Raw genomic sequence first — 21,544 nt, 5'->3', positions numbered from 1 at the left:
ATTGGCTGCGCCCCTCTCATTAGCCTGCTAAGGGTGGGAAGGAGTCGACGTTGCCTCTCGCCATTGGCCAACGGGAACACAGCACCGCCCTCCTCAGACGGCGAGGTAGGCGGGGCCAATGGGGGCGGGGCGGCGCGGCGCGGCGCAGAGCGGAGGAAGATGGCGGTGTTGGCGCCGCTGCTGGCGCTGCTGTACTCGGTGCCGGGGCTGGTCCGGTGGCTGGCGCGGCCCTACTACCCGCTCTCCGCGCTGCTGGCCACCGCCTTTCTTCTCGTCCGCAAGGTCCCGCCGCTGTGCCACGGGCTGCCTTCGCAACGGGAGGATGGCAACCCCTGTGACTTTGACTGGGTGAGTGGACGGGCCTGCCTCCCGCATCCCCTGGGCCTTTGCCCCGGCCTGCCCCCGCGTCCCCCGGGCCTGGCCCCCTCTAGGTCTGCACCCCCCAGGCCTGACCGCCTTGATCGGCCCCCGTGCCCCCAGGCCTGTCCACCCTCTGGGCTGTAAGCGTAGTAACTATCGGCATTGCCCCACCGGTGCTCCCACACTCCTGAGGGGCTCCCCAGGCACTAGCGAGGTCGGGAGGCTATCAGTGCAGCGGTAGCTCGTTCTCCTTGCTGTTTCCCCCTCAGGAATCGGGAGGGAGAGTTGCTCCAGGAGGAAACGGGGAACAGACAAGGCCTGGGGCTGTGCCAGGCAGGGCCAGCAGCAGTCTGGGTGTAGGAGGCTAGTGCAGCTACACTGGCACTGGCAGCCACTTCCAGGCTGTGCAGTGTCCTGTGGGTGCCTCCTGCTCACACCATCTCTCCTGTCCCAGCGGGAGGTGGAGATCCTCATGTTCCTCAGCGCCATCGTGATGATGAAGAACAGACGCTCCAGTGAGTTGGGGCCTGCACTGTAGGGTGGGTGCAGAGGACTGGGGCTGCTTGTGGGGCCTCCCCCAGGGAGCTGGATGGGATCTGGAGGACCAGATCTTGCTCTCTGTCAGGATCCCCCTAATCTTCTGGGGAACCCTGTCCTTCCTCTGGGAAGCCCCGTCTTTTATACCTCCCTCCCTTCTGCAGTCACTGTGGAGCAGCACATTGGGAACATCTTCATGTTCAGCAAAGTGGCCAACGCCATCCTCTTCTTTCGCCTCGACATCCGCATGGGCCTGCTGTACCTCACACTCTGCATTGGTGAGACCTGGGGAGTAAAACCCACATCCCCAGGGGTGGGGCTCAGGAAATGCCTTGAGTGGGGGGGTGGGGGAGAGTCTGCCTGCAGTGGGAGGAGCCTTACCCCCCCGGGGCTGAGGGGGGACTCATGGCCGCTGCCTTTGCAGTATTCCTGATGACCTGCAAGCCACCCCTCTACATGGGCCCTGAGTACATCAAGTATTTCAGTGACAAAACTATAGATGTGAGTATCCTCTCTCTGGGGGGCACAGGGGGCTCTGTCTGCCACCCCTGCTGAGCCCCGTGCCCCTGTTGCAGGAGGAACTGGAACGGGACAAGCGGGTGACCTGGATCGTTGAGTTCTTTGCCAACTGGTCCAATGAGTGCCAGTCCTTCGCCCCCATCTTTGCTGACCTCTCGCTCAAGTGAGTGGTGGGACTCGGGATGTTCCAGGGCTCGCTCCCAGCCCTGCAGCTGCCCACCACAACCTGTCCTCCCCAGGTACAACTGCGTGGGGCTGCACTTTGGGAAGGTGGACGTTGGCCGGTACACAGATGTCAGCACCAGGTCTGGGGGGGGCACAACCCATTCCAGAAGCCCTGGGCCCCCCTCCAGCCGCCCAGGGGTCACCACAGGCCTATCCCTCTCCTGCTGCAGGTACAAGGTCAGCACCTCACCTCTCACCAAACAGCTGCCCACCCTCATCCTCTTCCAGGGCGGGATAGAGACCATGCGCCGGCCACAGATCGACAAGAAGGGCCGGGCTGTCTCCTGGACCTTCTCTGAGGTGGGTGGGAGGCTCCAGCCTTCGCCCCCCACCCTGGGGCAGGAGTGGGTCTCAGCAGCCAGCTGGGGCTGTGGGGAGGCCCAGGGGTGCCAGCGCTGCCTCTCGGCTGCAGGAGAACGTGATCCGGGAGTTCAACCTCAACGAGCTTTACCAGAAGGCCAAGAAGCAGTCCAAGTCGCGGGAGGAGGGTCCCGAGGAGCCCCCCGGCGGGCAGGTGCCCGCCGGGGAGACCAAGAAGGACAAGTAGACGCTGCCTAGAGCCACCGCCCGCGGTGTCTCGGGGCCGGGCCGTGGGGCCGCCACCCCTCCTGCCCATACCCCTCCGGTATCGGTTCCCGCTCGGCGGTAATAAACCCACGCACCCCTCACCGTGTGCGCATGACCGCGGGGCGGGGCCTGGTGCCAGGACGCGGCGCTGATTGGCCGGTGTCTCGGGGCAGGCTGCAGGCGGGGCGGGTGGTACCACTGTTCTGAGGGGGGGAGGAGGGGGGAGGGAGAGGGGTGTTCCAGCCGCCCATGGCGTCTCCCATCCTGATCCCTGGAGGGCGAGAGGGTTTCGCGGAAAGTGTGGCCCGGTCCTTCGGTCCGTGGGCTCCGGAGCGCCGTTCAGTTCGAGCCCCGCTTCTGCCGTCCCCGTCTCTCCCGACTGGTGCAGCCCAGCGCGGTCCCTGCAAGTGGTCAGGGCGGTGCGCAGGTGGGGCCTGCTCACCCACAGCGGTCTCCCCTGCGTACCTCTCACGACCGGGCTCCTTTCCTCAACGCCCCCTCACCCTCCACGAAGCAGGATCCCTGTGGGGACCCTTCCCCCGCCCACTGGTAGCGGCATACCCCTGGTCCCACTCTTCCCTATCCCGCTTCGTCGCCCCCTCGCCCGGCGGCTCTCCCCAGTATGGCTTCCCGCCGGAGGAAGCGCGGTCCCCCTCAGCCGCCGGCAGACGAGGCTCCGGAGCAGGCGGGGACCCCACAGAAGCGGACCCGAGCCCAGGGAGAAGCCAGCCCGGAGGTCAGCGGCCCCCGCGTCGTCATCGAGCACTGGTGAGCCTGCACCGTTCGGGGGGGGGTCCTGGGTTGCCCCCGTGCGGGCACCCCTGGTGCTAACCCCCCTTGTGTCCCCCTAGCAAGAGCTGACGGGTGTTTGGACGGAATGCGGCGGCGGTGAGCGAGGCCCTGCAGGGGGCCCTGTCCCACCTCCCCGTGGACATCAACCCCCGCCCGCCGCGCAGGAACAGCTTCGAAGTGTCGCTGGTGAAGGAGGACGGCAGCAGTGAGTGTGGGGCCGGGAGGCGGCGGGTTGGGGGGGGAGGAGGGAAGGGCTTCCCACCGCCTCTGACTCCTGGCCCTTTATGCCCAGCTGTGGAGCTGTGGAGCGGCATCGCGAAGGGGCCTCCCCGCAAGCTGAAGTTCCCTCAGCCAGAGGCCGTGGTGGAAGCCCTGAAGAGTAGCTTGGCGTAGAGGGGAGACCAGGTGAGCAGAGACGGGGACAGAAGGGGGACAGAGATGGGACAGGAACAATGACCAGGACCACACACCACCCACCCTCTCCTGCAGCCAGGTCGGGACCAGCACCCATGGCGCGAGCATCAATGAAGAGGCGAGATGAAGTGGGGGGCACCAGCCAGCCTCAGTCCCGTCTCCAATGTTACAGCTCCACCGTGTCCAGTCCCCCTGGCTCCCCCCCTGCATTCCCCGCATCACCCCCCTTCTCTTCCCCAGTAAAGCTCGGCAGCCCCACGGTGCAGCAACACCGACTCCAGCACTTTATTTTGATGCCACACAGACGGAGGGGCTGAGACAGCCCCTACTCGTGGGGTGGGGCAGCTCTGCCGGCACTGTCTGGGGGGTGCAACCCCTCCCCTAGGCAAGGACATCCACCTCCTGGTCTGACTCAGAGGAGGGGCACGGCCAAACGCAGAAGGTGCTGGGGGGCAGGCACAGCTCCGCTGTCCCCACGTCCACCTCCTCCTCTTGGGGGTCATCAGGGGGGACCCCCGGGAGCACTGCCTGCCTGCAGGCCTGATGGGGTACAGGGAGCGCCTGGCCCTGCTTCTTTCTGGGGGGTGAGCGCCTGCCTACTCGCCCTGGTACCCCCACATCTCGTGGAGGCCGTGGTTCCACCACCCCCACCTCGCTCACTGGCAGGGCGGTTGGGGGCTGCCAGTGCCGCTCCCGCACCACCTCCCAGCACTCCCCACTCTCCACCTTACGCAGCTTCACCCGCCCCACAGGGCCCGGCTGTGCTGTCCCGGGAGACCCTGGCCGTACCCGCGGGGTGATGCTGGTGGTCCCAAAGGGGACATCAGTGCTCCTGGGGGGGATGCTGGCACTACCCGGCTCAGCTTTGCTGCCCACTGCCCTGGCAAAACCCTGCCGGGGGGCTTGTAGACAGGAGCGGTCAAGCTGCCGTGGGGGTCCTGGCCGCACTAGCCGTCCCCCCCGGAGCTGCAGTGACTCCAACTCAGTGACACGGAGGCGGCGGGCAGCTGCCAGCACCTCCTGCACCTCCTCCCGCGTGGCTTCCAGCTCGGCAGTGTACAGGAAGCGCACCAGCTTGCGCAGCACCCCAATCTTCAGCTCCCCCAGCTCCAGCACCACCCTGCCACCCCGGGGGGGCAGCTCCCGACCCAGCTGCTCCATGAAGAAGGGGCTGCAGACAGAGAGGACAGAACAGTGGGCTGCCACTGCCTCACCTGCAACGCAACAGCGGCTGTCACTGTCCTGCCGGCCCCCCTGGTCTTCCCTGGGGGGCGGGGGGCCCCAGGCACCTCCCTGGCTACGCTGCCCACTCACCTTCAGCCTGCAGGACCACATCACAGAAGACATCTGCTCGCTGCTGTTGCTGGTGCAAGTGCTGGAAGGCCGTGCGGAGGAGGCGGGTGCTGCGGTACAGCAGCCTCGGCGTGGCCGTCGGAGAGCCCATGGGTGCCCTGAGGGGACAGCGCAGCGATGGGGGGAGTGGCACCCACCTGCCCTGCTCGGGGCCTCCCTGCACGGCTCGGGGCCGGGGTGCCCCGGGGCCCCCGCAGGAGCACGGGGCTGCGGTCCGCATCACCCCTGCAGTAGGCTGCACAGCCGCCGGGCAAAGCCCCGTGTGCTCGTGCGATGGCACACCATCCACCAGAGGGCACCGCCCGCGGAGATTTTGGGGTGAAAACCGGCGGGCTTGGGGCCCCCTGCCCCTCCGCCCCCCCCCCGTACCTGCCAGAGTGGCTCCGTCCTCGCCAGCTCGGCCCACTCGCGCCTCGCGCCCCGTCGCCTCATGTGGCCAACGCGCCTCGCCCCGCTCAGCCAGGCTCTTACCATTGGTCCGCTCCGCTGCCAATCGCGGTCTGCCAGCCAATGGCGGCGCAGCAGGGGCTGTGACGAGGGCGGGCAGACCCGTCGGGTCTGGGGGGTGCGGAGTCTGGGGAGAGGCCCCAGCTCCCACTCTGCGCTGCCTGGGTTGGAGCGAAAGGCTCGTGGATCGTCGCAAAATGGCGTTCCAGTTGGTGTTTTGTTAAAGCTGCCCCTGGGCTCTGGAAGGCGGCAGGCTGTGAGGCCAAACCCAGGCTGTGGGATGGTCTTTGCCCTCCCAGCTGCAGCTCCCGGGGCAGGGTGGATTGGGGCGAGCAGGGGACAGCCCCCCTGTCCTGCCGTTCTGCAGAGTGCAGACAAGCTGTAATGTGAGGAAAGGGCTTAGTGGCAATTCTGGTTGCCTCTGAAGAACACAAATAACTGAACATGCTGTCTGCAGAGCAGCCCTTCCTGGCAAGGTGGCATTGGAGTTCATTAGTTCAGTGGCCTGTGTTGGGCCTTGTTTTGGATTTTTAAAGCCTATTGTGGACTTGCCTGCAAGAAACAATGTTTTTGCAGCTCGCTTACTCCTGGAGCAGGGCATACAAACAGCTGGCAGAAAGGGGAAGATTGTGGGTATTTTGGAAGTTGTCCATCATGCAAACGATGCTGCCTACTTAGTTTGAAAGTATTTTGTCATTTTATAAAGCATCTATTGTAAAAACATCTGCGTCAGTCACTCCACACACATGAACAGCAGTTATAATAATACCATCCCTATTGCCTGGAGATATTAGCAGTTCTGACAAACAACCAAAGTGGGTGGAAGAATAGGAGTCTAAATGATGCTGTAGTTTTTAAACCTACTAAGTTTTCAAATGAGGTATCCCTTGGTATTTTCTGTGGCTATGCAGATGGATTTTCATCTGGTTTGGCGTATGAGGGTACTTTTTTCTCTGTTTTTGCTGTGTGCAAAATGGACAAGAAAGAAAGGAAGTGGTGATGTGTCTGGGTCAGCAGCTGTGAGGTTAGTGGCAGGATTTCCACTGCCCTCGGGTGGCTTGGAGACGAGCTGTAAATACCAAGGGATACAGCAAAACACATAATTTTGTATCAAAGCGCTATCATATGCTCATAAAAATAGAAAAAAAATAGAGCTGTTTCCTCCCCCACCCCTTGCAATCTTTTAGAATTACAATGGTCAGAACTGTCACTTGGAAAAAATGAGTTCCCTGGGAGGGGATGAATCCAGACACTGAGGGGCTTTACTGCTGATTTCAGAGCCTGACTACTGCTGTTTCATATTTTTAAATCTGTCCTCAGCCTGATGTCCCCCTCTGTACCCTTCCCTGGAAATCTCCCCATGGGAAATGTGAGCAACAGAGAAGATCTCTGCAGCCCTGCAGAAGAGCCACGGCTGGCCCTAGGACAGGTGAGCTGTCGGAACTTCCAATATTTTGTGTCGTGCCCCAACCACACTGAGATGTAGGGCAGGGAGAGGGAGAATTTATTGCATGGGGATCAGAGCAAAGCTGGGAGGAAACCCCCTTTCCCTCAAGCCAAGACTGAGGTGCCAGCAGGGGCTTTGACAGGGGCATCAGCAGTGGAAGTCACTCTCCAGCAGGGTAAACCAACCAGGGCAGAGATGTCAAGGGAAAGACACGGAGCCAGGGTGAAATGAAATTATGAACTCTCAAGGGAGGTTTTGATAATGAAATTATGAAATATGTGAGGACTTCTCCTTGTGATCAGCAAGTGAGAAGCATTCCGAGCACTGGAGAAACCCAAATCTTTGGTGCTGGCTGGGGGACTTTCTTGTCTGGTGCCTGTATAGCCCTGCTGCCCTCCTCTGCTCCACCAAGAGCACTGACCCTCAGGGGGAGAAATGCCCAGTGCCTCCTCTCCTCTCTGTCATGTGGATGCAGAAGACCCCTCACAGGCTTGAGGCAGAGCTGGGGTGCTCACCTTGCTCTAGCTGTGGGTGACAAGATGCCTTTTCCTGTCCACCCCAGGGAGGACACCAAGGCACAGCTGGGCTCTTCCCTCCTCTCTGTGTCCTTCTGTGTCCTTCTGTGTCTTCATTCCCACTCCTGAGGCCATCCCAGAGGCAGGGTGAGTGACCCATGTCTGTCGCTGTCCCAGGACACACTCAGGACTGATGGCAGCTCTTCTGTCTGCAGGAGGAGCAGAGAGCTGGTCCTGCAGCCACCGCCTTGGACAAGGAGTGAACACTCCCCTGTGGGGTTCTGGAGGCTCAGTGGGCTCCTGAGCTGACAGAAGGCACAAAGTCCCTCATCTGCAGAGGCATCAGTCACACTCACAGCCTGCAAAGCAGATCCCATGTGTTCCCCCTACCCTGGCCACCTGGATCTCCCTGTCCTACAGGTGGAAGGTGGCTCAGATGCTCCTCTGCCCCATGGGTCCCCCATGGATGGTGGGATCCCAGTATCCCACAGAGGGCCCTGCAGACGGGAGCAGAGCTGTGCTGTAGACAGCCCAGCATGTCCTGTGGTGGTGAGTGGGGCCAGAGCCCCAAAGATTGCTGTGGGAATGGGTGGCTGTCACCTTGCCTGCCACCAGGGCAGAGCAGGCAGTGGGCTGTGGGTGGTGGGTGATCAGGCTGGCTAGTGGGATGGGCTCAGGGCTCCCAGAGCCACTCCAGCTGTGGCACCTGGGCCCAGCACAGGTTACAGGCCTTTGTCTTTGGGACGGCTTTGGTGTTTCACAGAGGTGACAGCATTAATCCCAGTCCTGCCCACTGCACCCCCAGCAGCTGCAGTGCTGCCTCTGCTCCCTCATCGATGGCCTTGTCCGCCCTTAAAATTTACGGATATATGATCTGGCAATACCAGTAAACACTCCAATTGTAGATACATAACAGATGCCTTTTACAACTTTATCTTTTACTAGTGCCCAAAGCCAAATAATATGCCAAATATGCTGCAAAAAGAACTGACACCCTTTGATCCTATTGACTCCTCTCTAAACAGTAATGGCCGTACTTGCTGCCAGACTGTGCTGGCTAAAAGGGTGCAACTGTAGCTCTGCCATGCCAGCAAAATCTGTCAGACCAAGAATCTTCTGTCCACCTCCTGGTGCTCAGGAGCAGGTTCCCTGAAGCATAGCCCTCTCTCTGCTGGGGCTGGGGTGCCTGTGCTTGGCAGGTGGCTGGGCTCAGCCCTGGGTGACTCAATGGATTGAGAATGTTGAGTGGGGTTTATCTCCTGGGGGGATTCAGTGGTGGGGTGGAAGGGAGACTGGTTCCACCTGGGAGCAGCCCAGAGGTGCAGCAGTTATCCAGGCTGCTTCTGCAGCTGATAGGAAGAGAGGCCCTGCCCAGAACAAGGCAAGTCTTCTTCCCCATGTCTCCTGAACATCAGCATCTATCTCCTCCCATCAGCAGATTTTGAGCTGGTTTCTTTACAAGAAAGGAACCAGCAATGTCCTCTTTTGCTGTTGTTGCTAGACTGCTGTGCAAGAGCTGTCTCTGTGTCCTGGCTCTCCAGAGGTGCCTCGTGCTTTGTTGCAGCTGCCACAGGAGGGAAGGATGAAGGTAGTCTGTGGTTGGGAAAGGAGCTGGAGATGGAGGAAGAGACTGTAAGTAGCGAGAGACCATAGCGGGGCTTTGAGGGAAGGAGATTCCTACGTGTGCTTCAGCCATTTGCCAGTTTGAGCAAAAGATGTGATGGGAATCTGACAGTCCAAGGGCACAAAAGGACAAAGCTGGGTCAGACATCAAGGGCTGACACGATGGGCAGGCCAGGAGGAGGGCAGGAGGCCCTGACCCCTCCTCTGCCTTAGTGCCTCACTGAGCACATGAAGCAGGTCTGGGAGGGTGTTAGGGTGAGCTGCACACCTGCCTGGTGTCTTCAAATAGGGCTGAAAAGCTCCAACAGCCTCAGTTTCCCTCCTCCCCTCTGGCACTAGCATCCAACACAGTTTTCACCCACTTGGTGTCACACTTCCCCTCACATAGGGGGAAGACAACCACCTGTTGGGATTCCCATAGGAAAGGGGCTGTGGAAGTGCCATGTTATCCTGATGTAGAACAATGCAGGCCACCTCTCTGAACAACTGTGCTGGGCCTGGAGACAGCAGCCTCCCCTTCCTCCTGCCCTCCAGCACCCAGGAACACTGCTGTCTTGTAAACAAGTTGCCTTGCTCTGTTCTGGTGGTAGGTCCATGTTCTGGTTGTTTTGTTGATAAGGCAATAGCAGCATTGCAGGATGAAAGGGGACATACAAGATGTTATTACACATAATTACTGCAGAAGAGGGCAAATCTTTCCGTGCTAGTAATACACCTATCTCTGTTTCCTGGGAAAGCAGTGGGACGGACTCCTCTGCCACAGTAGTTATATTCAAACAAGAGTGTGTCCTGCTGCTGGGTGAGCTAAAGCCCCCAGTGGACTGGGGATTCATCCTGCCTTCTGAAGTAGGTGTGCTGTTGGCTCGGCTAGGCTCTCAGGCGCTGGAGCTGAAAACACACTGATAGACCCTGCCCAGCTCCCTCCCGTGGCCCTTGGGACTCCGGGCCCTCACTTGGCTTCAAAGAGATCTCCAGCTCCGAGTCAGCAGAGGCGTGTTCACAGCAGTGCTTTTAATCTTGGGACAAACTAAAGACTTAAAAGGCTGTTGAATTTGTGGGCCGATTGAACAGCAGCAAAGTGGCTGTGTACCAGGCACAGCGGAAGGCTGCCCTGAACCTGCTGCCTCTGTCAGGGGCAGCTAGGTGTCCCTGGTGCCTTTTCCCTGGGGGTGACCTGTCCCATCAGAGATGCCAGAAATCCGTGGGGAAGGCAGGCAAGGAATTTTCTTTCCAGAATTAATTGCAAGTGCACCTCTTTCCCCTAGGGCTGCTGGGGTCCCACTTTCACTCCTTACCTCCTTACAGCCAGCAGGCTGGATGATCTGTTTTACAAATCAAACACTGGGGAGGGTTTGGGGATCCCACACCCTCTGATAATCTGCCTATTCATACCCTTCACATGCATTGAATCCCAGTTCTCCTCCTGACACCTTTTTTGCATGCTTTTAGCAAACCCCACCCAGCTGGGGATGACCTTCACCAAACGCTGCTATCTCCCCCGCCTTCTCACCTCACTGAGCAATGCATATTTACCTCAAGAATCACCTGTCCCCACCCAAAACCTTCCTCAACTCTTAATCTTGTCATTACCTCACCAATAGTTTGGCAATCAGGACTTGGCAGGATTCTCCCCAGCCCCTGAATCCTGCCAGCCCAGCACCAGGACTGTCATCTTCAGGGAACCTGGATCCAGATCGCTCCCAGGTGAGTGTCAGGGAACTCAGGATGGAGCAGGCTCTGCATCACTGCCTCCCCTCCCCAGGGAAGGGGAAATCCTCCAGCATCAAGGGTCAGGGGTGAAGGATTTTGTCTCATCCAGAGCCACAAAATGGCAGTGGACAGTCCTGGGATATGACATGGCTGCCCCATAAAGTGCTGATCATTTTAGAGTCACATTTTTGGCTGATGCATTGGTGTTCCTTCCTTGTTTGCGATGAAGGGCCCCATTCAGGAGCCACCCTGAGCCCCCAGGCCCCAGCCTCCCCCCCCCAGCTTATCTCATCTGTGCTCTCACCAGCCCTCCCCCGTGTTTGCAGCCCTCTGAATGTCCACGCTGCTTTGGCCATGACAGAGGCATCCCAAAATTGGCCATGTTCCCCTCAGTGGGGGTTTCAGATCCTCCCTGATGGGCTTGTCCCTGGCCACTGGGTGTGTCCCCCCACTCGCGGCCTCAGGTGAAGGTGCCCGGGGGGGGCATGGGGCATGGTTGGGGCATGGAGATGGAATCCACCTCAGACCAGCTCCCTGTGTGAGGGTTACCGGTACTCCCCCACCGCGGGTGTTGGTGGACTCAACCAGCACCGGGTCAACGGAGCCAGAGAGGGGGGCAAGGATGACCCCGTTCCGGGTGGGTCTGCGCAGCCCATCGTCTGCAGTCCCGTCCCAGAGTCCCGCTTCCAGGCAAATTCCATCGGGACGGGGTCACACATCTCCCACCGCTCCGCCGGGACAGGCGGGGAGGGGGCTCAGCCTACCCTCAGCCCCACACTCCCAGCGCCTGCGGAGCAACTCAGGCCCCCGCGGGAGGGCAGAGCCCCCATCAGGGTAACGTGCAGGCCCCGAGACGGATACCCCCCTAACCAGATCGCCCGGGACGCCCCCGGCCCCCGCCGCCCTCCTTCCTCCCTTCCTTCCTCCCTTCCTTCCTCCCTCCCTTCCTTCCTCCCTTCCTTCCTCCCTTCTTCCCTCCCTCCCTCCCTCCCTCCCTCCCCCCCCCCCCTCCCCGTTCTGGGCGTGTCTCCCACGATCCCCGCCCCTTGGCGCGCGGCGCGGTGACGCTAAGGGCGGAGCTCCGCCCCGCCGGAGCAACTTCCATTTTAGGTGCGGGAGCGGCGCGGGGCGCACGGTCAGCCTTGACACTACTGCGACTCTCCGCCGCCCCGACACGGCACAGCCCGGCGGGATCCGGGCCGCCACCCCATCCCTCACCGGCTGCCTCGCCTCGTCGCCGCCGAGGGTCTCCGCTGAGGGGCTCCGGGCGGCCGTGCTGCCGCCGCGGGGCAGGACCTTTACCCCCCCACACACATACCCGGCTCGCCGCCGAGGAGCAGCCCGGCCACGGTGAGTCCCGTTCTCTGCGTCCCCGGTGCCGCCGGCCCGGGGGAGGGAAGGGGAGGAGAGAGCGGCTGATGGTGCCAGCGCCTGCCGGCGCCGCTCGTCCCTACGCCGGGAGGGGGCCGGGCCGGGCGGCCCTCACCGTCCCGGCGGCTCTCCCGTTGGAGCCGGGGCCCGTCGTGCTCTCCTGCTGGTGCCGGTCGGTGCCGGGCACCCGGAGGCCCGCCGCTGCCCGGGACCCGGGTGGGGCGGCTCCCCGCGGGCCGTGGTGGGGTGGTGATGCCCGGCCCTGGCGGGGGCGCTGGCGGGACCTGTCCCGCCCGCAGCCCGCGGGGAGCGACACAAAGGCGGCTGGGCCGGGCGGCAGCCCTGCTCTCCTCCTCCTTTCCCCCCCCACGCTCCCCCCCCCAGTGCCGACCGCCGCCTCCGCCGCTCTCCCTGCCCGGAACAAAGGCGGCCCATGTGCCAGCTTCCCGCGGCCGGCACGGGCGGCCCCCGCGCTCCCTTTGTGCGGGGTCGCGCTCGGCCCCGCCGTGGGGGCTCTGCCCGGGGCTCCTGCTCTGGCTCGGTGGACAGCCTCGTACTGGCCAAAGACGGGCTCATTCCCCGGTATCTGGTTCGCCTGCGTCTTTGTTCTGGTGCGCCCGGGCAGGGTCGTGTGTGCAGCGGAGCAGGCAGCTGTCCCCCTCCTGCGGCCGGTCTCCTTCATGGAATAGCTCCTAGCTACAAACAACCTGACAGACCTGTCTACCACGGTCGCAGGTAACAAGTGACACCGAGACGCTTCCAGGGAGGCACGACCCTGGATGCTTTCTCTTTACCTCCCCTTGGCCATGCTGTCATTCAACAACAGCTCAGTTGCCTCTTCCCTGCCCTGTGTCTGTTGTGCGGGGAGTCTGTGACCTTCTGTGGCATTGCCTTCTGCAGCGTGGCTGCTCCCTTTCCTCCTGAGTGTGTCCCAGAGGGCTTGGTGTAGAGTGCTCAAAAGTTTGGGTTGACCCCTTATTGTGAGGACTTCTGGCATCTGTGAGGCACAGATGGGCTGGCCTATCTCACAGGAGGGAAGCAGGGTACCTCTGTTATGGCCTGGGCTTTGAGTGAAGGAGCCTGGACAACAAGGCTTCATCTGATTGTTGGAGAGAGAGGTGGACCTCTTGGTGCTCCTTCTCTGGCAAGGGCTTGGTGCTCAGGCTTTTCCATGGAACTGGTGACAATGGTGGTAATGGGGTGTTATCTTCCCCAATGGGATGTCCTTCCCCACTGGAGACCCCACACCAGGGCAGCAGGCTCCTGTTCCAGGGCTGTGACACCCAGCCTTGTGTGGGCTGGTGAGCTGGGGGCAATGCCTGTGTGCGACTGGGACTGCCTGGGCATGTGGAATGTTGTCGTGGTATTTAACTACAGCTGCCTGGAGGTCCACCTGATGTCTCCTCTGCACTGTGCAGATGCTTTTGGACTTGGATGCCAAGTTCTTGGTGTAGAATTGAGAACAGATTTAATCTCTGCAGGGGAAGCTCAGCACCCCCAGGACCAAGCACAGCAGAAATCTCATAGTCAGTGGATGCAGCTTTCATTTGAAACTTCCATTTCTGTCCCTTGCTCTCCCTCCCCTGAGGAGCTCTCCTGGATGTGGTGACGTGGGGGCGAGTGGCAGGCTGGTGGCTTGCAGACTGCCATCTCTGATGCCTCCAGCATGTGCTCCTGTGTGTGATGGGTCTCCAGAACCTGCTAGGCTCTGGCTGGGGGAGTGGGGCAGTATCCCCCAGCTCCATGAGGTGGTGTGCTGGGAAGAGCTCAGGTGGGGGAATTGTTAATCTTCCCCACAGTTACCTTGCCAGCTCCAGCCTGCTCCCTGTACCTTATTGAGGCAGGTTCTCTTACCTGGCAGTGTTTACTTGTACCCTTAAAAAAGAAGAAGAAAAAGAAAAAAAAAAAACATTTTAAAAAAGTTGTTCTACTTCTGCTTGACTGTGCTTGGCCAGGATGCTGTTGCATTCAAGTGACTGTCCTTCCTCATGTGCAGCATTTGCTGGAATCTTGTGCAGAACCTTCCTGGGAAGATTAACGTGTTTGCTTTGTGGAATGTGCTGGGCTTGCCTGGTCTGCTGCAGGGGGGTGAGCCTCTTCCCTTCTGTCCTGCAGGTCAGGCCCTGTTGTTGGGGAGCCCTTGGGGCCATCCCATCCCTGGAGGTGGGCCGGGATTTGGAGGAATGGTCCATCCAAACTGTACAGCTGGCATCTCTGTTCCAGGATTGCCTCTCATCTCGTCCTTCCTCCAGCCTCTGGCATGGAGATAAGGCTTTGGTCCTTTGTGTCTATTCTGGGGTGGCTTTAGGACACCCAGAAAACTATAGCATAGCTTGGACCATGCCTGCAAGGCTGTTGATGTCTCAAAATAGGTTACCAGTGTCTGACCTTAGGGGAGAGTGCTGGTCAAATCTCTTGGTTTCTCTTCCCAACAAGTCCTCATAACTGTCTTTCATTTACTGCTGGCAAGGACAGAGCCCTTTCCCAAGACTGCGGTGCTGCAGTCTCCAGGGAAGCACAGCGCTCTTCTCCTAGCTCTAAACCCCTGACTCTTTGCAGTGTGGTTGTGGTCTCCCCCCATTCCTGCCTGGCCAACAGTGAGAAGCAGAACTGTGGAGCTGGTTTGGGTTCATAAAAGGCAACAGGTGTTGCTAGGATGTGGTGACAAGCCCCAAACCTGTTGGGTGATTCAGGCAGATCCTCTGTGTGTGACACAGGGCTTGGCTGGTGGAGGAGATTGTCCTCTGGCACTGAGAGTAGGAATGTGTCTCAGCACAAGGCTGTTGGAAGGGGGCTGGATTTGCAGGCTCTTGACCAAAGTCCTCAAGTTCCCCAAGGTGGCCGCAACTCTCTCATTGCTTCTCGTCATCCAAGGAAGCTGTTTGGGGTTGTGTGGGTGTTGGTTTTTTGTTTTTGGTTTTTTTTTTTTTTTTTTTTTTTTTTTTTGTTTGTTTGTTTTTTTTTGTTTTGTTTTTGTTTTGTTTTTTTTTTTTTTTTTTGTTTTTTGTTTTTTTTTTGTTTTTTTTGTTTTTTTTTGTTTTTTTTTTTTTTGTTTTGTTTTTTTTGTTTTGTTTTTTTTTTTTGTTTTGTTTTTTTTGAGCCAGTTCTTGCACTGGAAACTCCCAGCAGCAGGCTGATGAGTCTGTCTGGCTCCTGCCTGTCTTGTGCTTGAAGGCTGCTGGGGCTTCTGCTGCCCCCGGGCCTGTCCCCATGCTGTGCCCATCCAGAGGCTGCTGCATAGGGGTTGGTTTGCTCTGTCGTGTTCCTGTTTGTGCTTGGGATGGCAGGGGTTGTGGGGTGGTCCTCCTGCAGCAGTGCTCTGTTTCCCTGTGGTGGAAGCAAGAGTCTTCTCCTGAGCTTCCTCACTGTGGCTGAACAATTGTACAGTATGGTGGTCTGGGATGAGGTGGCTGCTGGATACGGGGGCAAACAGGTGACTTAAGAGCACAAGCTTTCAGGCGTGGTGCCAGGACTGGTGAACCCTTAACTCGGGTGCCTGTTACCTCTGTTTTTATCTGCTTTTTCCAGCCTGGAGCAGTTGTAGGTGGGGGTTTGGTGATGGGACCCTCAGTGTTCAGGGGCTTGGGCTGGGAATGAACAGCCTCAGCTGCCCTGCAGCCTGCTTTCATTCCAGCCTCCAGGGAGATGAGTGTCCCTGCAAGGAAGTGACAGAGGAGCAGTGGATGCCTGGGTGCGTGTCCCAGTGCCCCTAACCCCTAACCTTGTGTTGCAGGTCCATGGTGACTGTGCTGCTGCATTTGTGCTTGTGCCAGCCTGGACCTGGGGACCTGATCTGGGCTGAGCGCTTTCCCCAAATGTTTAATTTTAACAGCTCATTCCTGGGATGTTTGTGCTGATGGGAGAGCAGAATTTTTTTTGTCAAACCACATCCCTGGCCTTTAGATGGGGGTGGCTCTGAGGCTGTCGAGGTGCTGCTGGGATGTCGGTGGCTGGCTGCAGGGCTTGGCGAAGCAGTCTCGGTGGGGTGCCTCTCCAGGCTGGGAGTGACTGGCTTCCAGCACAGGCAGGGAGCACTTTTAAAGCATCTCCAGGGTCTGTATGAGGGCATCCCTTTCCATGCTGGGTTGGTGGCTCAGATGGCAGTGGTGTGCTGGGTTCAGGTGTGTAGGAGCAGGAGTTGTTGCAGTGACTCTCTACCAGCCCCGACTGCTCCAGTTCAAGGGGCGTTTCTCCTGGTTACAGTGAGCACTCCTGAAAGTTCACTGGTCTGGCCCTTCCTGGGCACCAGGACCTGGAAGCAGTGAGATCCTCACTTGCCTCTTCCTTGGGAGCACAGAGGAGGGCTGCCTCTGCCGGGGAAGGCTCTGGAAGCAGGAGGAGCTGCTCCCCCCCTCGCACTTTGTGAGGATTTTGTAACTGCAGAAGCACCTCCTGGGCAGGGGAGCCATTATCTGAGGTGGGGAGATGTGCTACTTGGAGTGGGAGCTGGGTAGCCTTGGAGCAGATGAGTATGGAGAACTGATTCCCACCCTGTCCAGGAGGAGGAAAGTGTCTCATTGTTCTCAGCTGATATGTGTTCCTCTTGCCCCTGTCTCACTTGGGCTGGTTCCTTTTGAGAGAAGCCCCATATATCTTGCCTGTGTCCCCAGCGGCCCCTGTGGAGGTGGTGGCATGGGGCAGCCTGTTCATGGGCACCACTGGGGTGGGAGGCAGTGTGTGGAACTGCCAGGACGAGTTTTTCCAACCTGGAAGGGTGGGTCACCGTTCGCCTGTGCACGCTGCTGGCAGGCCCCTTGCCCCGTGCAGTAACGCATTCTTGTGAGCGTGTTGCAGCATGCTGTGCTGCCTGCCCTGCCTGGCTCGAGAGGTGTCAGCCCACCCGCTGCTAACCAGGGTCTGCTGTGTGAGGAGAGGACAGGGCAGCCTTAGGGTGCTTCTGGGAGAAATCTCTGTGATGTGGAGAGGCTGGCTCTACAGTGCCTTGCTGTTGCTGTGTCTCTGCTCTGATCTGCAGGAGGGAGCTCCCAGGCCCTGCATCTCCTTCTGCAGCACTCTTGCTGGCAGACACCTGCTCTCCCTTAAGCTCTGTGGCAGTCCCAGTAGCTAACTTGTGTGGAAAACCATTTCCCATCTCTATTTTCCCACTTTTGCTAGTGAGAGGACCTGTCTGGATGGGCCTGGACAGCAAAGGCAACCATGGGGGAGCTTGTGGCTCAGCTTTCCATGGATGTCCCTGTCCTGGCACTGTGACCCTTGAGAACACCAGAGTTCCGGTGGCCCTGGCTGTATGTGCCCACTGGCTGGTGGGGCTGTGCAAATGAGCAGATGAGGTGAGTGGAAGTTGGAGAGCAGCAGTGCACGCTTGCTTATGGTCTTAGCAAGATGTTGTGCTAGAACTCCAGTTAGTGTCTCCTGAGCTCTGCAGGTAACACCCCCACCTCTAGGGCATGGTGGACACAGCCATGTAAATGTGGAGTTGGAAAAGCTCCTTCCACCCTCTGCTTGTAGGATACTCCCAGCCCTGGACAGGAATGTGATACCGCCACAGTAAAAGAGCCCTCATATTTGTTCCCCATAGGAGAGATGCTTCCAGCAAGCCAGCCGGGGTCTTCTCGTTGGACTGGGCTGACCTCCTGGATCCTGGCACAGCTGGGCATCTGGTGGTTGTGCCTGTCCCTGGTGTTCCTAGCCTGCTTCCAGGGTGTCTGCATGTGGGCTGGAGGTGGTGGGGAGTGGCCCTTGGCAGGACGTTGTGTTTAGAAGCTTACGGGAAAGGGAAGTCACGATGTCATCTCCTGTCTGACCAGGAAAGGCAGGTTTCCTTCCCTTCAGCTTGTGCAGGAGCCTGGGAAGCCACTTCTCAGTGAGCATTGAGGGAGGAGTAGCCAGGTGTGGCACTGGCAAACAGTTTGAGCAGGGGGCTGGAGTATGATGGAGTCCCACTGTCCCTCTGAGTATGGTCTGGCCTGCTGTCTTGTGTGTCCCTTGCTGCTGTGTATGAACACTGGCTTCTGCCAGCCCCTGCGAGTGTCCTGACAGGACTCTGAGCACTGCAGGGAACTTGATGTTAGCCTCCTGAAGACCATCAGGGCAGCATTCCCTCCCCCTGCCCCCCCCAAGAGTGGTCCAGACCTTGGCTTTTGCCTAATCCTTTTTGGGTGACTTTCCTTCACCCATTCATTACCCCTCTTGGCTGGGCCCTCTAAGCCCTCTCCAGTGCAGGGGCATGATTGCCATTAGAGAGAGAAGCACTGGGTGAGGTCATGCTGAGCCAACTGGAGATTTCTGCCCAGCCTCTGGGTGCCTGGAGCTATGACTCAGCCTGCTGGCCGCCCTACCTGCTGGGGGAGTTTGGGCTGGCCGGGGGGGATCCCGCTCCTCCTGGGTGGCTTCCTCAGGCTGCTTGGCTTCACGGGTGCAATTGCCTCCTGCACCCAGCATTACTTCACTGCCTGTTTGTTCAGACTGGGAGGGGAGAGGTGTGTGCCTCATCTGGCAGGGTGAAGGGCCCTGCCTGCCCTGGGGGTCCCTGCTCTCTGCTGGGTAGCAGGAATGAACACCCCACCTGGGGTTGGGGTGGGGAGGCTCCTGCTCCTCTCTGTGTTTCTGGTAGTGGTTTTGTGGTGACTGGAATTCACTTTGCTGGGAAGGTGGATAAGGCAGGTGGTGAGGGTCCCGTGGTGGGGGCAGTATGACCCTCCCTGGGCCTTTGGACCACTGCTTGGAACAGAGGAGTTGGGTCCCAGCCTGACTGCAGGTATTAGGAGGGGAAATGATCTCGAGTGTCTTTCCTGGGAAAGAGAGACTAGGGCTTTGTAAGGGCTCTCTGCCGGGGTTAGAGGGCCCAAAGCCGTGTGTCCGTGTGCTAGGCTGGCACTAGGTGCTCTGGCAGGGGCAGATTTCTGTGGGTGCTGTGACCGGATGGAAGGAAGGGGGAGGCTGCTTGTAATCCTGCTGGGAATGCTGCCCACCGGGCTGCAGCCTCTGGCTGAGGGCAGCCAGCAGCTGTTGTGAGCCCTTGAGGGGCTAAATCTGTCCCGGAGAGGAGGTTCCCAAGCATCTTCACCCCCTCTGCCGTCCCCATGGGGCTCGAGGGAGGGTGGCAGTGCTCGTGGTGTCGTAGCTGGAGGTTTAATCGGGAGGACTTTGCTCCCTGGGCGTTGTTTGCAGGCCTTATCTCCGAGGGGCAGGGCTGATGTTTGTTTTCTCTGCGGGAGGGAGGCAGCTGGGTGGGAAAGTCCAGCCGGGTGGCGGGTGAAGGGCAGGGGCTGGCTGGGGGGCAGCGCAGGCCTTGGCTCAGCGAGGTCTGGACGAGCCCCACGGGGACAGGTCGTGTCCCCTGCCAGAGTGGCACCTCTGGGGACAGCAGGGACTGCCCTGCCACCCCACTGGAGGCTGGGGGGGGTGTCTTTCCGCCGGGAGGGCTCTGGCCCGGTTCCTGGTCCCGTTGGGGGGTGCTGGCTGGCTGCCGCCCCGGGGCCTGGCGCTGCCGTGACAGGAAGCGGGGAGGCCGGGGGAGGGCGGCCGGCCGGCCGCCGGGATGTGCCTGTGAAATCCCTTTGTCCGCGCCGAGCCTCAGCTGCGAATTCCCACAGCGGGCAGAAAGAGCTGCCTTTGTGCGGCGGGAGGGCTGCCGGCATGGGAATCAGTCGGGGTCGAGGGCTGGATGCGAACCGTGGGGACCGTGTCTGCCTGGCGGGGGAAGCGGTGGGGACCCCACCTTGCTGTGTCCCCCCCCTGGGGTGGGGGGACCCGGCAGGAAGGGCTGTTGGGGGGGGGTCTCCTGGGTGCAGCAGAACGTTCCTCCTACTTCACTGCTTGGGGCTTGTGGGTGGACGGTGTCTGCCTGGAGCCGGTGGCCTGGCTGCTCCTCTGCTGGGGGAGATGCTTGTCCTCCTCCCCGAGGGTGTCGGGGGAGCTGTCACCGTGGGACTGGCTGCAGCCAGCGCTTCCCCAGCTGCCTGGAGGTCCGGCTGGTCCTGGCCGTGCTCAGGAGGAGGCCCATGGCCCCCCTCACCTGCCCGGGAGCGCAGCTGCCCCGCAGCCGGATTGCTGGCATACCAGCGGAACAAACCCATCTCTCTGTGGCCGACCTCACGCTGCTCCTTCCTCCCACCCACCGTCCCCTCTGGGCTGCCTCTCCTTCCCTGTCCTACTGGGGCGGCAAGCCGAACCCATCTGGGGACACTACCCTTCCCCAGGGCATCGCCCACCCTGTCTGCTCTGATGACCTTGGCCAGGCTGGGGACAGATCACAGGGGATCGCCCACCATGTTTCTCAACCCCGGCTGTGTCTAGATGCGTTCCTCAGCCGATGGGTATCGTGCATTTCTGCACCCCCCTCCACACACGCCTGCTCCCTGTCGTCCTGCTTCCTCCTCATCCTCCCCGCAGCAGCCCCACCCTGACCTTATCTCCCTCTTTATCCTCCCGCCTGGCTGCGGGCCCACTCCCTTATAAGGTGCGGTGCTGGGTGCCGTCTGGGCAGGTACCTCCTCCATGGGAGGGTGGGCAGCTTCCCCCGGTCCCGGCGGCGGATAGGCGGACCGGCGGCTATTCTGTTGCCATTCCAATCAGTTGGATGTGGCAGGTGGAGGCGAGCTGCTTCCATCCTGCTGCTGCTTCACCCTCCTGGTTCTCCCCAGGGCTGGGCACCGTGGGCACGGCTCCTGTGGACCGTGGGGCTGGGCCGGGGCAGGTCGGCACCCAAGGCAGTGTCCTGGGAACGCCCCTTTTCCGCCCTGAGAGTCCAAAAGACCAGAGTCCATTGTGGCTCCTGTACCCTGGGAGAGCCCAGTTTCTTTGGAAGAGCCCTGCACGGCAGAGCCTGGGGCAGAGAAGGTGTCTGAAGCCCTGGGCAGGTGGGTCCCTGTCTGCTGAGAGCGCTGCAAGAAAGAACAGGCCGTGGGCAATCCTGCCTCTGGGGTCTCTGGACTGGTGGGAGAGAATGGGTTACAGACTAAGCTCTCCATGGCCCACAAAAGGATGTGGGAATTGCTGCCCACCATCCGCTGTCCTGGAGTCTGAGGGCTGCTGTGCCCTCCTGAGCTAAGGACAAGAGCAGAGTTGGGGATGACCGTGGACTCTCTGCCCTATACCCTGCCATCTCGCTGCTCCTTGGCGGCCCTTGGTGCTTGCTGCCTTGGGCAGACCGAGGTCTAAGGACTGCTGTGTGAGCTGGGACCCTGTGCTCAGGGGGCTTGAGGGCTGCCAGAGATGTTGGTTCATTTATTTTTTAGCTAATTGAGGCTGACCAGAAGCCTGAGGTGAATTAGTAAGGCCGTGAACCTATGCAGAGCAAGCAAGTGTAATGCACTACAAGCGCTCGGGCAATTGTGGGCTTGAATTATTGATGGGGTTTCTGTTTTTTCCAAGTGCATCATGATAGGGAACTGGAACCAGGAGAAGTGTTGCTTCCTCTCTCTGTCTCTCTCAAGGATGGGGGTCTGGTGGTGAGAGCTATTGATGTTCACTTTTGCAGGGCAGGCAGGCTCTCCTCAGAGTCCCTCAAATTGATAGAGCAAGACAAACTGCTTCAGCAGTGTTGGCATTTTTCTTGTCTAGTTGGTGCTGGGGACTGTGAAGCAGAGCAAAGTCCTTGGGCACTGCATCCCTCAGTGGTGGTCTGGCCTAGGGAGCTCCTGGTGTCCCCGCAGTGGCACAGCCAGCCTGCGTGAGGGGCCGCGTCCCCCCTCTGCTCTAA

At 59.9% G+C, this 21,544-nt stretch overlaps 4 protein-coding genes across 16 annotated transcripts in view; 3 read left to right on the top strand and 1 right to left on the bottom strand.

The window, feature by feature from the left end:
• The first annotated feature begins 120 nt into the window (after nt 1–120).
• TMX2 (thioredoxin related transmembrane protein 2) lies at nt 121–2,307 on the top strand. 3 transcript variants are annotated; one of them, XM_071761967.1, is made up of 8 exons: nt 121–348; nt 815–875; nt 1,062–1,175; nt 1,322–1,398; nt 1,473–1,579; nt 1,656–1,721; nt 1,812–1,941; nt 2,054–2,307. In XM_071761967.1, the coding sequence occupies exons 1-8, from the start codon at nt 160–162 to the stop codon at nt 2,186–2,188; spliced, it is 879 nt and encodes a 292-aa protein (XP_071618068.1). In that variant the 5' UTR covers nt 121–159; the 3' UTR covers nt 2,189–2,307. The 3 variants fall into 3 exon arrangements, with proteins under 3 accessions (XP_071618068.1, XP_071618069.1, XP_071618067.1); XM_071761968.1 differs by lacking the exon at nt 1,656–1,721; XM_071761966.1 differs by having other exon boundaries at nt 1,656–1,941.
• Nucleotides 2,308–2,447: 140 nt separating this feature from the next.
• SELENOH (selenoprotein H) lies at nt 2,448–3,683 on the top strand. 2 transcript variants are annotated; one of them, XM_071761975.1, is made up of 4 exons: nt 2,448–2,976; nt 3,060–3,205; nt 3,293–3,405; nt 3,494–3,683. In XM_071761975.1, the coding sequence occupies exons 1-3, from the start codon at nt 2,831–2,833 to the stop codon at nt 3,391–3,393; spliced, it is 393 nt and encodes a 130-aa protein (XP_071618076.1). In that variant the 5' UTR covers nt 2,448–2,830; the 3' UTR covers nt 3,394–3,405; nt 3,494–3,683. The 2 variants fall into 2 exon arrangements, with proteins under 2 accessions (XP_071618076.1, XP_071618075.1); XM_071761974.1 differs by having other exon boundaries at nt 2,449–2,976; nt 3,490–3,683.
• Nucleotides 3,684–3,715: 32 nt separating this feature from the next.
• BTBD18 (BTB domain containing 18) lies at nt 3,716–8,954 on the bottom strand. 2 transcript variants are annotated; one of them, XM_071761969.1, is made up of 3 exons: nt 5,137–8,954; nt 4,729–4,865; nt 3,716–4,628 (listed from the first exon to the last, which is right to left on the bottom strand). In XM_071761969.1, exons 2-3 carry the CDS (start codon nt 4,856–4,858, stop codon nt 3,796–3,798), a joined length of 963 nt encoding a protein of 320 aa, XP_071618070.1. In that variant the 5' UTR covers nt 4,859–4,865; nt 5,137–8,954; the 3' UTR covers nt 3,716–3,795. The 2 variants fall into 2 exon arrangements, with proteins under 2 accessions (XP_071618070.1, XP_071618071.1); XM_071761970.1 differs by lacking the exon at nt 5,137–8,954 and having other exon boundaries at nt 3,716–4,585; nt 4,729–4,858.
• Nucleotides 8,955–11,588: 2,634 nt separating this feature from the next.
• Nucleotides 11,589–21,544, top strand: part of CTNND1 (catenin delta 1) — a 28,688-nt gene continuing 18,732 nt past the window's right edge. For 4 of the 9 annotated variants that reach the window (XM_071761963.1, XM_071761959.1, XM_071761960.1 and 1 more), the window contains exon 1: nt 11,602–11,859. The gene's annotated coding sequence lies outside the window, so the exon portion shown is untranslated. Of the gene's footprint in view, nt 11,860–12,500; nt 12,616–20,626; nt 20,703–21,544 lie in introns of those variants that run through there. The other 5 variants (XM_071761962.1, XM_071761956.1, XM_071761954.1 and 2 more) reach the window with 4 other exon arrangements.

This window comes from Heliangelus exortis, chromosome 18 (genome assembly GCF_036169615.1).
Source record: "Heliangelus exortis chromosome 18, bHelExo1.hap1, whole genome shotgun sequence".
NCBI lineage: Eukaryota > Metazoa > Chordata > Aves > Apodiformes > Trochilidae > Heliangelus > Heliangelus exortis.
The sequence above is the reverse complement of the archived record's forward strand: the minus strand, read 5'-3'. Positions and strand labels throughout refer to the sequence as shown.

Coding starts and splice junctions, on each gene's coding strand:
- BTBD18 (XM_071761969.1), bottom strand. CDS start 4,858: ATGGGCTCTCCGACGGCCACGCCGAGGCTGCTGTACCGCAGCACCCGC. Junction 4,629..4,728: donor TGTGGTCCTGCAGGCTGAAG/GTGAGTGGGCAG, acceptor GTTGCGTTGCAG/GTGAGGCAGTGGCAGCCCAC.
- TMX2 (XM_071761966.1), top strand. CDS start 160: ATGGCGGTGTTGGCGCCGCTGCTGGCGCTGCTGTACTCGGTGCCGGGG. Junction 1,399..1,472: donor TCAGTGACAAAACTATAGAT/GTGAGTATCCTC, acceptor CCCCTGTTGCAG/GAGGAACTGGAACGGGACAA. Junction 1,580..1,655: donor TTTGCTGACCTCTCGCTCAA/GTGAGTGGTGGG, acceptor TGTCCTCCCCAG/GTACAACTGCGTGGGGCTGC.